The sequence below is a fragment of the Sus scrofa genome, chromosome 6 (genome assembly GCF_000003025.6).
Source record: "Sus scrofa isolate TJ Tabasco breed Duroc chromosome 6, Sscrofa11.1, whole genome shotgun sequence".
Lineage (NCBI taxonomy): Eukaryota > Metazoa > Chordata > Mammalia > Artiodactyla > Suidae > Sus > Sus scrofa.
The window spans coordinates 165,726,247-165,743,129 of NC_010448.4; the positions used below are offsets into that span (position 1 = coordinate 165,726,247).

General features: G+C 42.4%; 1 protein-coding gene across 3 annotated transcripts in view; it reads left to right on the top strand.

Moving 5' to 3' along the window:
- The window catches only part of GPBP1L1 (GC-rich promoter binding protein 1 like 1), a 53,429-nt gene that overhangs the window by 17,283 nt on the left and 19,263 nt on the right, over positions 1–16,883 (top strand). For all 3 annotated transcript variants that reach the window (XM_021096736.1, XM_021096735.1, XM_021096734.1), the window contains exons 2-5: positions 3,515–4,492; positions 5,527–5,641; positions 8,176–8,305; positions 8,970–9,256. In XM_021096736.1, coding sequence (XP_020952395.1) covers positions 5,582–5,641; positions 8,176–8,305; positions 8,970–9,256 — 477 coding nt within the window. In that variant the 5' untranslated portion in view covers positions 3,515–4,492; positions 5,527–5,581. The remainder of the gene's footprint in view (positions 1–3,514; positions 4,493–5,526; positions 5,642–8,175; positions 8,306–8,969; positions 9,257–16,883) is intronic.

Genomic DNA, 16,883 nt, shown 5'->3' on the forward strand with positions numbered 1-16,883 from the left:
GACCCTTTTGGCCACAGTGGGAACTCCTAGGTGGTCTGTTTTAAGAGTGCAATTTAGGAGTCCTGCTGTGGTGCAGTGAGTTAAGAATCCAACTGCAGTGGCTCAAGTTGCTGTGGAGTTGTGGGTTCGATCTCCCATACAGACAAGCCAGATCATTAACCCACAGTGCCACAGATGGAACTCTCCTCATAATATTGTTTTGTTTATACTGTTTCTTAATCTCTTGTGTTTACTGTGCTGTCTTCATTTATTTTTTTCCCCAAGTAGTTTTACTGGAGGGTTTTTTGGTTTTGTTTGTTTGTTTTTTAAATGGCTGTACCTGTGGTACATTGAAGTTCCTGGGCCAGAGATTGATTGAATCTGAGCCGCAGCTGCAGCAGCCCCAGATCCTTTACACCCCTGTGCAGGGCTGAGAATTAAACCTGTGTCTCTGCCCTCTGTAGCCACCCAAGCTGCTGCAGTTTTATATATATATATATATTTTTTTTTTAGGGCCTTACAACTGCCAGCCTTCGCCTCTGCAGCACAGCATCTGAGCCGCATCTGCAACCTACACAGCCGCTTGCAGCAATGCCAGATCCTTAACCCATTGAGTGAGGCCAAGGATTGAACCCACATCCTCATGGATACTAATTGGCTTCTTAACCCACTGCACCACAACAGGCACTCCCAAAGTTTGTTTCTTTACTAATCTTTTTCAAAAGAATTATCATTTTTAAAAGCAGTAACAAACCCGACTAGTATCCAGGAGGACTCGGGTTCATGTCTGTCCTCGCTCAGTGCGTTAAGGACTTGGCTCGGATCTGGTGTTGCTGGCGTGGCTGTGGCTGTGGTGAGGCTGGCAGCTACAGCTCTGATTTGACCCCTGGCCTGGGAACTTCCATTTGCCACAGGTACGGCCCTAAAAAGACCCCCCCAAAAAAAATTTTTTTTTAAATCATCTCTTTTTTTTTTTTTGTTCCTTCTCTTCTGTTTCTTTAGGTTTGCTTTCTTTCTCTTTTCCCATTGTGATAAAAATACTTATTAGATCAGTTTGGTTTTAGTCTTGGTTATTTTTTTGTAAGTTGATCTTAAAGCTTATTTTTTATTCATTAAGTATTGCTCTAGTTGTTATATTGCAAATGTACTCATAGTGTTTTTATCATTCTAAGTATTTTGAATTTTTCTTTGTTATCTCATTTCTCTCACAGAGAAGAAACGACTCCCATTTTTCCTGTGTATTTACTTTTTGATCAAATCCCAGTATGTAACCAACCTCCATTTATCACCTCCTCCCTTGCGGTATTCCTTCTTAACCACATCAAAGCTGTAATGTTTGTGTCAGGCACCCTGCTGTTGGGAAGCCCTCCATCTGTTTGGCCTTGTCTCTAGGCCAGGACGTCCTCCTCATTCCCCTTCAGGCTCCCACACTCTGCCTCGGTGCCCTCGTGCTGGGACCCTCAGCTTTCGGGGCCTCAGGAGTGCTGGCATCCTGCCCCTGACTGGGGCCGTGCACACGTTTTGCTCTCCCTCCCCCCTGTACGGACATCCTAGTAATGCCCCAGCATCGTGCTGTGGCCTCTGGAGCTCCCCCTTTGCTGCCTTTACCTAGCCTGACCCCACCTAATGGCTTTGGACCAGATTTCTTCAAGAAGAGAAGGGAGAGCAGGAACTCAAGGGGAAGTTGTTGCCTGATTCTAACATACTATGGTTAGAGAACACAGACTATTTTATTCTTTGGAACTAATTGAGACTTCTTTTTTACTAGTATAAGGTCATTTTTTAAAAACTACTCCATGTGCGCTAAAGGAATATGTATGCTATTATTACAAGTGTATAAAGAGTATAGAGAACAAGTGAGTAGTCACATACCTATCACGCAACTTAATGTGTAACAGATACAGTTGCAGCCCCTAGAATCTCTTTTTGATTCCTTTCCCTTTGGTTCCCCACAGAGGTATTTCCTTTTCTGAATTTAGTATTTCTTAAATGTGAAATGTTGCAACTAGGGGAAATATTCTGTAAACTAAAATTTACCAGTATAGACCAGAACTGCCCACAGATACAAGCATTGTGTCTCTGTCCTTTTTTTTTTTTTTTTTGGCTTTTTGCCTTTTTGTCTTTTCTATGGCCGAACCCACGGCACATGGAGGTTCCCAGGCTAGGGGTCTAATCGACGCTGTAGCCGCCAGCCTATGCCACAGCCACAGCATCACCAGATCCTTAACCCACTGATCAAGGCCAGGGATCAAACCCGAAACCTCATGGTTCCTAGTTGGAGTCGTTAACCACTGAGCCACGATGGGACCTCCTGCAAGCATTCTCTTATATCAAAAAACTTTCTGGGAGTTCCCATCGTGGCTCAGTGGTTAACGACTCCAACTAGGAACCATGAGGTTTCAGGTTCGATCCCTGGCCTTGTTCAGTGGGTTAAGGATCCAATATTGCCGTGAGCTCTGGCATAGGCCAGTGGCTGTAGCTCCGATTAGACCCCAAGAGTGGGAACCTCCATATGCTGTGGCTGCAGCCCTAAAAAAGACAAAAAAAAAAAACCACACAACCTGCTAGCCCTTGGGAGAAAGTTGGGAATCTGCCAAAGAAATATTTGTGTCATCTCTTAATTGCGTATCCTGAGTCAGAGCATAAGAGCTTAGGTCTCTTTAATTGATAAGTAGGTATCTTAAAGATATGTGAATACATGAAGAATGCTATGATAGATGCCTTGTTTTTAAGCATCTGGCTGTAGTTAATACTTAAGTAATTAGGTGGTTGATGACAGTAGTAATAAACTAGCAAGTTAGGACTGTTTGACCACTTATGGCAAGCTGTCCATGTATGAGAGAAAAATAAAAACCGAACAGGCTCTAATTTGCATTTCCAAATTACCTTTGATAGCTAACTAGAGGAATGGTTATATTAAAAAGTACATTTTTGGAGTTCCCACTGCGGCACAACAGTTCAAGGATCCAGCATTGTCTCTAGAGCAACTTGGGTTGCTGCAGAGGCCCGGGTTCAATCCCCAGCCAGTGCAGTGGGTTACAGAACCATCATTGCCACAGCTGTGGTGTGGGTCCCACCTGTACACGGATTCAGTCTCTCTTTGGGAACTTGCATGTGCTGTAGGTGCAGCCAAAATAAATAAATAAATAAAATTTTAAAGGTATAATTTTTTCAGCTGATTTTTCTAAAATCCTTTTTTAAAAATCATAGCCAGAAGTTGTCTTGTGGCGCAGCATGTTAAGGATCTGGCATTGTCACCACAGTGACCCAGGTCGCTGCTTTGGCAAGGGTTCGATCCCTGACCTGGGAACTTCCACATGCTGCAGGGACGGCAAAAAAAAAAAAAAAAAAAAAAAATTATAGCCAATCTTGTGACTATAGGTGGTGAGACATTAAATTAATGTCTAAATTGAACTTAAGAGTTCTTGACTCCTACACTTTTTATTTGCTTAATTGTTTGACCATGTTTCATTTTAGCTATTACATATAATACTTTTGCCTCTTGTGATCTGTTATTTTGTTTTTTCATTTATAGTGATAGATTCCTGTGGCCTTTTACGTGATTGAATAACAGTGGAAATGGATCCAAAGTGACTTACCTACTGAAGCAGAAGATTCTCACTACCTTCCGTTAACTCCGTTGAGACTCCAGGAAAGGGCAGAGCAAGTGACCTAGAGAAAACTCAAGAGAAGAAAACCTCACTTTGGAACTTTCTCCTTGACCTGAGTCCTGTCTTTCTACTTGTTCAATTTTTCTGTGAATTTATAAATAGTGAAGACCAAAGAAATAGAAGACACATTTGGGAGCTTTATACCAAGAAATTTGCCTTGAAAAGCTGCTGTTCTTCAGAGAGAAAAGCATATCAAGTTCCTGTTTGAATTTTTTTTTTTTTTTTGAGCAAGTTTTCTTATCTTTAGATTTTGAAGGATAAGACAAATAAATACAAACCTGCACACTATTTTTAGCAGCTGTGTAAGAATAATGAGATTTATCAATTGAGGGCTTTGTAATGCAGATGTTTTGCTGCTGGAATTGACTACTCAGAAGATCTTTTATAGCTCTTCAATGCTTCATTTTTGATCTGTCACCAAATCTACCTAAGCTATGACCTTGCTGTGAACAGCGTGTGCCCTCACTGTCCAAATGTCCATGCACCATCTATTGAGGCAGCATCATAGCGCCGTCCCTCAAGGAAGTTGAATGAGGTGAACAGCGATCCAGCTCTTTTCCCTTCCCCCCATTTTTTAAATGTAACAAATACTTTTTATGTTCCCCTCCCCCTTCCCCTTTCCCCTTCCCCCTTTTGGAAACGTGTCAGGAAGTAGATAGTTTAAGATGAGCAATTGAGGGGACGGAGAAATTGATCCACACAGAGCCTGCTTCTTTGTGCTTCGTCACAAGGCCTGCTGCTGGCCAGCCCATTCAAGTCCCCCTTTCAACAAGAGAACCTCGTGGAAATCCAGCTGGCCGATTCAAGTTCAGGAAACAGGACCACAGAGGTTACACTCTGGGGTAAGTATTCTCCTGTGTCTAACTTTGGAAGATGACTTTATGTGTATTGTGGGAAATAGCGACTGCTTTCTGATGCATTCTGGAGACTGTCGGTGGAATCGTTTGGCGACACTAACGAATCTCCCAGGAAAACTGATACTAGTTGATATTTGAAGAAATTAATGTGAACTAAATAGAAAAAGCCTTAAGAGGGTTGTAGCCTCCTTCTCTAGGAAGATTTTTTTTTTGTCTTTTTGCCTTTTCTAGGGCCGCTCCCATGTCATGGAGGTTCCCAGGCTAGGGGTCACATCGGAGCTGTAGCCGCCGGCCTCTGCCACAGCAACTCGTGATCCGAGCCATGTCTGTGACCTACACCACAGCTCATGGCAATGCCAGATCCCTAACCCACTGAGCAAGGCCAGGGATCGAATCTGCAACCTCATGGTTCCTAGTCGGATTTGTTAACCACTAAGCCACAAGGGGACTCCAGAAAGATCTTTTGCTGCTGCTTTTGCTTGAAGTTCTGGAGTACCTGAAGCAGATAAATGTGTTTTCATAAGTATGTATATTTTTAAGTAGTTGTTTATTCTTTTTTGGCCGCCCTTCGGGCATGTGGAGTTCCTGGTCCAGGGGTCGGATCCGGGCCACAGGTGCAACCAAAGCTGCACCTGTGACAAGGCCAGATCCTTAACCCACTGTGCTGGGCCAGGGATCAAACCTGTGTCCCTGTGCTCCCATGGTTCTGCTGATCCCATTGCACCACAGTGGGAACTCCAGTAGTTGTTAATTCTTAAGGTTCTTCTGCTATAATACAAGAATTCATTATCTTCTGTCATAAAACCTTCCAGATATATGTCTGACTCTTCTATTTTATGTTTTTCATGGTCATATGTACACAGACTAGAACTTCTCTGAGGTATGGTGTCTGACGAGCATTCTAGAAAGGCTCAAAGTCAAGTCTTTCTATAAAGGGGGGACCTTAATGCAATCCCAGGCTCCTGTACACATTGATGTCAGGTTCTTGCAAGAGTAAGTGATTTAAGTTTTATTTTCAGATCCTGGCCATGAGGTTGGATGCCTCACCTTATTGAAAAGAGACACTGGACCTAAATGGCGCAGCATGACTTTGTTCCTGCTTGGCTAAATTTCTCAACACCACAGTCAGCTAAGGTACTATTCTCTGTTCTGATGAAGATCCGAATACCAATTCTTTTCATCCCCAACTTGTCTGTGGGCTCTGCTTTACCGTCTAGTTGGTTTTTCTTATAGTTAGCCTTCCCTGAGGATTTTAGATACATTTTCATAAACCTAACTATTTCTCTCTTAATAGGGTGTGAATAATTCGGTAGGCCATGTCAGCTTGTGCCCTGCTGCTGCAGGTGTCCTGGTTTATTTTTTTCATTACCTGTTAAGCTTTTTTCATTGTGCGATACACTTAAGACTTCCTCCATTAGCTGCAGTACACTGGCTTTGGGAGAAATGGATCTTTAGAATGAATGCACGTTTATCTAAAGTAGTAAATGAGGAGGAAAAAGGACAGTGATAGACGACTACATGGATCTCGAATGAAGTCCTAGAAATGCTGTTTTAGAGACAGCAATCTGCTTAACGATTTCAGGGGAAAATATGTGTTGCCTTAGGGAAAGGCAGTCAGAACTTAAAAACGTTTCTCACTTTGCGAACTCACAGAAGAGGGACAGCTTTGGTAGGTAGTCTCAGAAGAAAATGACCTATCTCCCCAGCCCCCCCTCCCTTTTTGGTCTTTTTAGGGCCACACCTGCAGCACATGGAGGTTCCCAGGCTAGGAGTCTAATTGGAGCTGTAGCTGCCGGCCTACGCCAGAGCCACAGCAACGCCAGATCCGAGCCATGTCTGCGACCTACACCACGGTTCACAGCAACGCCAGATCCTTAACCCACTGAGCAAGGCCAGGGATTGAACCCGCATCCTCATGGGTACTAGTCGGGTTCATTAACCACTGAGCCACGACGGGAACTCCTTAAAATAGTTCTGTATGTAGTCCGTTGGTTTTTGACTAAGGTGCCAAGATAATTCACTGCAGAATTTTTTTTTTTTAATGGCCAAACCCATGGCATATGGAAATTCCTAGGCTAGAGATTGACTCCAAGCTGTAGCTGCCACAATGCCGGATCCTTTAGCCCACCATGCTGGGCCAGAAATCAAACCTGCACCTCCCACCAACCTGAGCTGCCGCAGTCAATTCTTAACCATTACACCACAGCAGGAATGCCAAAAGTGATAGTCTTTTTAACAGATGGTTCTAGAACAGGACATGTATGTGGGGGTAGGAGGGAAAGCCTCAACCTTTACTTCATATTATACACAAAAATTAACTTGAAGTAGGAGTTCCTGTCATGGCTCAGCGGTAATGAACCTGACTGGTATCCCTGAAGATGCGGGTTCAATCCCTGGCCCCGCTCAGTGGGTTCAGGATCTGGCTTTGCCATGAGCTGTGGTGTAGGTCACAGACACTGGCTCGAATCTGGCGTGGCTGCGGCTGTGGTGTAGGCCAGCAGCTGTAGCTCCGATTCGACCCCTAGCCTGGGGACCTTGAAGTGGATTATAACCCAAATTGAAAAGCTAAAAACCATAAAACTTTTGGAAGAAAGGAGAAAATCTTTGTTACCCATTAGGATGGCTAAAATTTTTTTTAAAAATTGACCATATGAAGTGTTGATGAGAATATTATTAATAATAAGGAAATAGATATAAGGGTATCTCTGCCTCAACTTAGAGTTTTCTATAAATCCTTGTCAAATGTATCCATACTTTTCATGGCTTTTAAGACTTTGGTCTCTATCATTTGAGATTAAAGAATGTCATAGAATACAACTATTAAGTATTAAGTAATGTTTAGAAATAAGTGCCTATAAAACTATAAAAACTCTGTGTGGTTATTAATGGCCTACCCAGGTGGTATTTAAATTGATCTTTTCCAATTCCAGAATAATTTATACTTATAATAAAGCTATTTTGATTTTTTTTTTCTTTTTTGCCACACCATTGCACGTGGAAGTTCCTGAGCCAGGAATTGAATCTGAGCCACAGCACTATCCCAAGCCACTGTAGTGATAACGCCAGAACCTTAACCTGCTGCACCACAAGAGAACTCCCAACAATAGGTATTTTTTTAAACTTTAAAAAATTTTAATGGCTGCATCTATGGCATGTGGCAGTTCCAGGCCAGGGATTGAATCCAAGCTGCATCTGTGGCCTACGCCATAACCTCGGCAGTACCAGATCCGAGCTGTGTCTGCGATCCTGGCTGCAGCTTGTGGCAACATTGGGTCTGTAACCCACTGAGCAAGGCCAGAGGTCAAACCATATCCTCACAGAGACAAGATTGGGTGCTTAACCCTCTGAGTCACAATGGGGGTGCCCTTCCAACAGTGTTAAATATAACGTTTTAGAGCCTATTCTTTTGGATATTGCATGGGTTCCCCCTCCATGCAAATAATTGAAGTAATTGCCTTTTCTCCCTGTTAATTCAATTAACGATTGAATATGTAAACTAGGGCTTCTCTACGTCAGAGAAATGTATTATCTTTAACTACGTTCCGTATTCTCAGTGGGGGTTTCTGCCACCAGTGTTACTTGTTATAATAGCCTGATGCAAAACCCAAGGTACTGAAAGAGACTGATATGTACTTACCTGTTTGCTTGTATATGCTTAATCTTCATAGTCACCTACAGCCACCTTCGAAAAACACGGAGAACACCTGCCCCGAGGAGACGGTAGATTTGGAGTAAGCCGTCGTCGACATAATTCCTCTGATGGCTTTTTTAACAATGGACCTCTACGAACGACAGGAGGTAAGACATGGCCAACTTCCGTGACTTCCTAAGCTACTCTGAGAGAGCCCAGGCTGGGGGGAATGTGTCCATACTCTTGGAATAATGACCTTTTGTAAACATACTCAATTAGATCCTCCAGTAGTCGTTACTCAACTACATTGGCTTTCTGAATTTAACATTCTTATGTTCTTTTGAGTCATTTATTCAGTTGAAGAACTCCTATAAAAAATACATCAAAACAGGAGTTCCAGTCGTGGCTTAGCGGTTAACGAATCCGACTAGTAACCATGAGGTTGCGGGTTCTATCCCTGGCCTTGCTCAGTGGGTTTAAGGATCCGGCATTGCTGTGAGCTGCGGTGTAGGTCACAGACACAGCTCGGATCCCGAGTTGCTGTGGCTGTGGTGTAGGCCAGCAGCTGCAGCTCCCATTAGACCCCTAGCCTGGGAACCTCCATATGCGGCAGGAGCGGCCCTAGAAAAGGCAAAAACACCAAAAAAAAATTACATCAAAACAATAAAGATGTGTCTTGTGATTTCTTCTCTGTGGACTCAATCTTTTATTGAAAAGGTCCCCTGAAGGGCTTTGGCAATACGTAAATTAGGTCAGGAAGCATCTGGCCCAGTTGTTTCTGAATTTCCAGAACGCAGACGCTATAATGAGCTGCTTTTCTTATTATCGTAGATTCCTGGCATCAGCCCTCCCTGCTCCGCCATGATTCTGTGGACTCTGGTGTCTCTAAGGGAGCGTATGCTGGAATCACAGGGAACCTTTCTGGCTGGCATGGCTCTTCCCGAGGTCATGATGGCATGAGCCAGCGTAGTGGGGGTGGCACAGGGAACCATCGCCACTGGAATGGCAGCTTCCACTCCCGGAAAGGCTGTGCCTTTCAGGAAAAGGCACCTACGGAGATTAGGGAAGAAAAGAAAGAAGATAAGGTGGAAAAGTTGCAGTTTGAAGAGGAAGACTTTGTAAGTACGAGGTTTAGTTCTGTGGTTAAAGCCTAATGATAGTTTTTAACTGTAGAGCCCTCTGGGTGATGAGAACGTTTCAGAACGTCCTCCGCAGTGAGTCCCTCAGTGTAGGTGTTTGGTGTTTGTAGGAAGAACGGGGAGGGGTTGATTAGCGTGAGGATGATGACCAAAATCCCTGTGTAACTTGCAGCAAATCTTCCTGTTTTTTTCATCTTTATGCCTTTGGAGCTTAAAAAAAAAAACCCTTCTTTTTCGTATAAAGTTTAACATTCAGATAATATTTATATAAAAATGTAATCTTGCATGTTCAGTTGTCTCTCCAACTATGGTAAGGTTTTTTCTCTTAATTTTGCCCTCTTGTATAAAATAATTGTGATAAGTTTAGAAACAAGCAGTTAGGAGTATTTTGGCTCTTGCCTAGATAATCAGTAAAACTTCATGTTGTTGTGTGTTGAATTACATGCCTTTTGACCGCTGAACCAAAAATAGAGTTTTGTGCACCTTAAAATTTAAATTACTGAGATTATTTACATTACTTGTTGTATTAGGTCTCTTCATAATCCTTTGTGTATGTTGTACTTGTAGCACATGTTTTTGTTGTTGTTGTTGTTTTCCTTTGTTATAAATGTAGCACATGTTAACATAGACTTCCCATGTTCCAAGTGCTCAGCAACCACATGGGGCTGGTAGGAGTCATATTAGATGGTGTAGCTCTAGTTATTTTTTAAGTAGCACATTAGATAAGCCAGTCACTTCTTTGACACAGTCATTTTACCATGTTAACAAAGCCAACTAAAGAGTCGGATTTAGGCATCGGCCCCCTTTCTTCCAAGTCTAGCAAATGACCTGGGGGTCTTTAATTAATGTTTTTATCTGTATCTTAATTTTTTTGGCATCACCCATGGCATGTGGAAGTTCCTGGGCCAGAGGTCAAACCTGCCCCACAGCTGTAACTAGAGCCACAGTAGTGACAGCACTGGATCCAGTATTTATCCAAAATGTCCTAGGTGTTCAGTTGTTCAGAAACTACTATGCCACTAAATTATAACTGATTTTTTTTTTATCCATTACACTCTAAGCACACCCAAGAAAGACTAGTGGAAGTGATGAAGAAACAAAATCTCTGCTGCTCATCACGTTTTGAGAACTGGGTGAAATCCTCATCAGATCAGCAACAACAAAAAAGTTTAATTGTGTTCTGCTTATAAAATGAATTTATTTTTTGTAATTTTGTTCCACATAATTAAGTGAACCTACTGTAGTTATAAGTTGTATCTGGCCTAAATGTTTATCTAAAATGCATCTTACAGAGTGTTCTGTGGTGGCCTAGTGGTTAGGACTCGGTGCTTTGACTGCTGTGGCCCGGGTTCAATCCCTGGTCTGGGAACTGAGGTCCCACATCAAGCCACTGGCTGCTGCGGTCACATAAATAAATAAATGAATGAAATACACTTAAATTATGACCACAGCCAGCTGACCACAGCCAGCTGAGCATAGAGAAAACAAGTTTATTTAGGTCTCTTTAGTTTTAGTTATTCTGTGCTTTGATTAAAAGAATGAAAAGATTATAAGAAATAAGCAGTGGTATGGGGTAGAGTGGAAGTTACTTGGAGTACCTTGTAAACTAGTTACTATACTACTGATTGGCATTGTGTCATCAGATCTGTTATCAGTTCTGTGGCATTCCCAGTGGGAAATGAATTGACAACACAAAGGAAAATGTTAAGGCGGCATTTTCTTCATCTGCTAAGTGACTTAAAGGAAAGTTCACTCTCACATCAAACTTGAACAAGGTCAGTAGGGGCAGGTTTATGCTGTTTTTTTTAATATTCTAAGTGTACATCAGCAGGGAGAGAAATAGTGTCTAAGTTTTATTATATGAAATATCTATCCATAGAAAATCGACACTGACATTTTGATTTTGCTAGTATATGGTAGTTCTCTTTTATTTGCTTAAGATTGTTTGAGATCTGACTCTGTTGATACATATGGCTCTAGATCAGTGGTTCTCAATCCAGTTTGCCTCCTTCAGGGCACATTTGGTAATATCTAGAGAAATTTTGGTTGTCACAACTGGAGGCAGTATTATTTATTGGCATCTAGTATATATAGAGATCAGAGATGTTGCTAAACATTCTACAATGTACAGGATGATCCCATAACAAAGATTTAACCAACCCAGAATGTCAGTAGTGTCATAGTTGAGAAACTGTTCTCTTCATCTTTTTCACTGCTATATAATACTCTGCTGTGTAAATATACTAGTTTTGTTTATCCATTTTCCTGTTGACAGACATTTTATTTGTTAAAGCTGTTGTTTTGGAGGATAAATCTAAAGGATTGGAACCATGGTATTGTAACTGGAGAAAGAAGAGTCAAAAATAAGATTTCTCTCCAGAGGGGGAATTGATGAATAATAAGTAGTTAATTTGAAAAGAAAAAACAAGAGGAGCAGAAATGTAGGATAGAAGATATAAAGAATTCTTGGTACCAAAGAAATGGGTGAGGTCAGAAGTGTGCACATGGAAATATAGAGGTAGTAGTTTAGGTTTATGGATGGACAGAATCATCCAAAGAGAGTAATGTCCTCAGAGAGGAAGCCTAGAACAAAACTTTGAAATAACAGTAAGTGATTAAGAAGAAATTGGCTGGGGAAGAATGTGGTATATGAGAAAGAGTAATTAGTCAAAAATAATAAAGGTATTTGAGGACCTAATTGTTTACATTAGGTGTTCTATAGTTCTTTTTTCCCCTGTACTGTACATTGAATAATTAGGATATTTTTGTTTTAAAATAATATTAGTTTAATGTAGATAACAGTCCTGAATTGATACCTTGAACAAGTAATAGCTGATTTTCTCCCAGTTATTAGATGAATAGTAGTGTCTACTTTGCAAAGTGTCTACTTCGCTTTGTGGTAAAGAACGAAGATCACACATGTTGAATGATGTATGTGAAACATTCCGCCTAAGATCACATATGTTGAATGATGTATGTGAAACATTTAGGCACAAGAGTTCTCTGGTGGCAGGTTAAGGATGCAGCCTTTGTAAGAAACATTTAGCACAGACCTTGACATATAGGCTTGGTTTTTTTTGCGGGGGGGGGGGTTAGATTTTTTTTTTTTTCTATTATAGTTGAAACACATAGGTTTTTTAATGACAGCTATTATTAAATGGAGGAGAGAGTTTTGTATTTGGTAGTGTGATGTGACCTTCCAAGGATTAGAAAATGAATTGGGAATGAGTGGTACACTGTTCCTTAGAGAAGAAAGAGCCAGGTGTGAGAGTAGAGTCTTGTGTAATTGCCACTTTCGTGTGTGCAAGAAATTTGTGGAGAGAAGGAATTCTGAGAGGGTAGCAATGGTGTAGCCGTAGCTTTGAGTTTTTACTCTCATTACTTATATTTAGCATTGTGCTGGAGAGCCTAGAAGTGCAATAGGCAAGAAAAAGAAAGAAAATTGGTACAAATTAAAAGGGAGAAATAGAAGTTCCCATTGTGGCTCAGCAGGTTATGAACCCAGCTAGTATCCATGAGATTGCGGGTGATCCCTGGTCTTGCTCAGTGGGTTAAGGATCTGGTGTTGCTGCAAGCTGCGGTATAGGTCACAGATGCAGTTTGTATCTGGTGTTGCCATGACTGTGGTGTAGGCTGGCACCTGCAGCTCGAATTTGACCCCTAGCCTGGGAACTTCCATATGCTGCAGGTTCAGCCCTAAAAAGACAACAGCAACAACAAAACTAGACTTGGCTACATTTTTGAGCACTTGGAGCTCTCGTGCATTGTTAGTAAGAATTTGTAGTAGTACCACATTTTGTGAAAAGGGAGGTCTGGCAGTTTCTTATAAAACTAACATGAACCTTATCCTGTGACTTAGTACTTCTAGGTATTTGCTAAAGAGAAATGAATGTACGTTTATTGTGATTTTATTCATAATAACCAAAAACTGGAAATGATTTAAATATCTAGTGGGATTCCCTGGTGGCCTAGGGTTAAGGAGCTGGCATTGTCAATGCTCTTGCTGAGGTTCGATCCCTGGCCTAGGAACTGCTGCATGCCATGGGCACAGCGAAAGAAAAATGAAAAGGAAATTTTTTTTCGAAAGATTTTTTTTTTTTTTTTTTTTTTTTTTTGGTCTATCAAAACAGGATAGAGAAAGTATGGTGTAATCATGTAATGGACTCTGTTTTATGTATTTTTTGGCTGCACTTGTGGCTTGTGAAGTTCCTGGGCTAGGGATCGAACCTGTGCCACAGCAGTGACTCAAGGCACTGCAGTGATAATGCCAGATCCTTAACCCACTGTGCCACAAGAGAACTCGATATGACATTCTAGAACAGGCAAATAATCAATGGTGGGAAAGATCAAGGTAGTGGTTGCCTGTGTGGTGTGCTATGTAAGTTATGGGTCATTGCAGTGGAAAGTTCCAGAAATTAGGAGTGGTTTTGCATATTCCCAAAACTAGTCAATACAGAGAGGCTATGGGATAAGGTATGAAGGATCTGACTGGACAGATAAGGAGAGAGAAATCATACAATAATTTGAACAAGGGAAGTTCATATAAAGAATTAATTGTTTAACAGGATGGCGTAATGAGTGATTAGCTACTAAGAAGTAAAGAGAACTCTAAAGAATATAGAGAACTCTGGGGATTCCCTTGTAGCTCAGCAGATGTAGCTCCAGTGTTGTCAGTGCCGTGACCTAGGTTGCTGCTGTGGCTTGAGTTCAATCCCTGGCCCAGGAACTTCCACATGCCATGGGTGTGGCCAAAAAAAAAAGAAAAGATATTGAGACAATTTTTTAAAAATAGGGAATTAGAAAGAATTGGCAGATATTCTTGGCAGACAGGAGCCAGTACCCCAGGGCTAAGGCAGGTGCTCAAGAAAGAGTCCCTCTTCCACCTTAGGACTGAAACCGAGATCTTGCTGGAAAAGGCCTCCCTGGCTCACGGAATGGCAGGGCCCTTCCAAGGTGCCTCTTCAGGGAACATGCCGGAAATCTGCCCTCTCGAGTCCCTCATTCATGGGCGACGTCACTGCTACAGAACCACGCAAGTCAGCACTCACTTGTACTTGAGCACCTGGCTTGGCAGGAACTGGGTGCTGCAGGAGCCGGCCGAGTAAGCACATCGCAGCAGAAGCAAAAGTCTCTCTTTGCTCTCTGCTGACAGCATGCCAGCAAATTAACAAAGGAAAATTCTCTAAATGCCCAGAGCAGGAGTTCCCGTCGTGGCTCAGTGGTTAATGAATCCGATTAGAAACCACGAGGTTGCGGGTTCGATCCTTGGCCTCACTCAGCGGGTTGAGGATCCAGTGTTGCTGTGAGCCGTGGTGTAGGTTGCAGATGTGGCTCAGATCCCGATTGCCGTGGCTCTGGAGTAGGCTGGCAGCTGTATCTCCGATGAGACCCCTAGCCTGGGAACCTCCATATGCCGTGGGTGCGGCCCTAGAAAAGACCAAAAAAAAAAAAAGAAGCCCAAAGCAGCCTAGTTAAAAAGATACCCAACATAGAGTTATTACGTCATAGAACACTGTTAATGCTAACCAGGCAATATTCCCTTCCAGAACAAAGCCCCTCCTTGAGGCCAGAACTGTGGGAAGTAGAATCCAGGTTGAGCTGCAGAGATGGAGGCCGTAGAGACAAAGGGGAGGTGTGGGAAGGGGAAGGTGAGCCAGGACATCAGAGGAAGTAAAAGCCATCGTATTTTTGAGCACTCCTTGAAACAGCAGAAGAGAGGGCTATAAAGCGTGATGTTAGAAAACTCTCTTGACCCACAGTCTCAAAAATTGAGCACATAAAAATGAACAACGTAAGAGCATCACGAGAATCAGGAACGGAGGAACACTTCTACACACAATGCAGAATACACCTGTGGGACATGTCCACAGAACAGATAAGAACCGTAACCTCCTTTTTCATTTTTCTTGTTTTCCATTTTTGACCATCCCCTGGTTCATGAGCTTCCAGACCAGGGATCAGATGCAAGACACTGTCTCAACCTAAGCCGAAGCTGTGGCAATGCTGGGTCCTTAACACACTGTGCCCGGCCAAGAATCAAACCCGAGTCCCAGTGTTCCCAGGATGCCACCGATTCCCTTGTGCCACAGTGGGAGCTCCACAACCCGCTCTTTTAAAGTATGACTAAACTAGGGTATAAGAATAACCTAACTGAGAAATTTCAGTGCTAGAACTTGAGGAAGAAGTAATAAAAGATTTCGGAAAGAAGTTCTGTCGTGGCGCAGTGGAAACAAATCCGAGTAGTATCCCTGGCCTCGCTCAGTGGGTCGGGGATCCGGCATTGCCATGAGCTGTGGCATAGGCGGCAGCTGCAGCTCCAGTTCAGCCCCTAGCCTGGGAACTCCTATATGCTGCAGGTGCAGCCCTTAAAAAAAAAAACAGAAAATTTAGAATTGAAAAAAATCGGTACGGAAGTCAGAGCTCCCATCGTGGCGCATCAGAAACAGATCCACTAGGAACCATGAGCTTGCAGGTTTGATCGGTGGCCTTGCTCGGTGGGTTAAGGATCTGTCATTGCCATGAGCTGTGGTGTAGGTCGCAGACACAGCTAGGATCCCTCATTGCTGTGGCTGTGGTGTAGGCCAGCAGCTGTAGCTCCGATTCAGCCCCTAGCCTGGAAACCTCCATATGCAGCGGGTACGGCCCTAAAAAGCAAAAAAAAAAAAAAAAAAAAAAAAAGTCTAAAAGATCTCCTCCACAATAAAAATAAAAACAGAAACAAACAGCTTAAGTTCAAGAATTATTTTATTTTATTTATTTTTATTTTTTTATTTTTTTGTCTTTTTGCCTTTTTTGTACAGCCACACCTGCGGCATATGGAGGTTCCCAGGCTAGGGGCTGAATCGGAGCTACAGCTGCCAGCCTATGCCACAGCCACAGCAATGCGGGTCCGAGCCGCGCCTGCGACCTACGCCGCAGCTCACGGCAACGCTGGGTCCCTAACCCACTGAGCAAGGGCAGGGACCGAACCCTCAACCTCATGGTTCCTAACCACTGCGCCACGACGGGAACTCCTCAAGAATAATTTTATGAAATAAGATTTAAAGTTACCAATTCAAAGGACAGCCGGAAGAGCCAGGATTTGGTCTTATAAAATACTAGACTCAAAGCAAAAATGAAAAATACCCTGTGGACATCTGGACGTGACCGTTAACTTATAAAAGAAAGAAAATGAGGTAGACTTCAACAGCAAAGCTGAATGAACAAACCAGTGACATAACCATCGCAGTACTCAGGGAAAACCGTGAAAACAAGGGTTTCGTAGTCTGTCAGATTTCTCTTCCTTTATAAAGATCACCGAGAAATAGTGTGTAAGAACACTTTATTAATCGTATTGGTGGTGTACTATTGCTGTTGTTATTCTGAGGTTGTAATAGGAGATAGAGTGGTTGACTATCTTTCTTTACCTTGTGTTCTTGAAAATCAAGGTTCTTGGTGCAGAGGAAAGGAAGTACAGATGTAAAATAGAAGATGTTTAGTGAAAACCCCAAGGTACTCAGTTTACATTGGAAATACCTTGTCATGAGGTATTTTATCTTTCAAAAGGGACGTGCGTGCACGTGCGCAATTTCCAGGCTCTGTCCGTTGAAAAGTCCTAAAAACATGG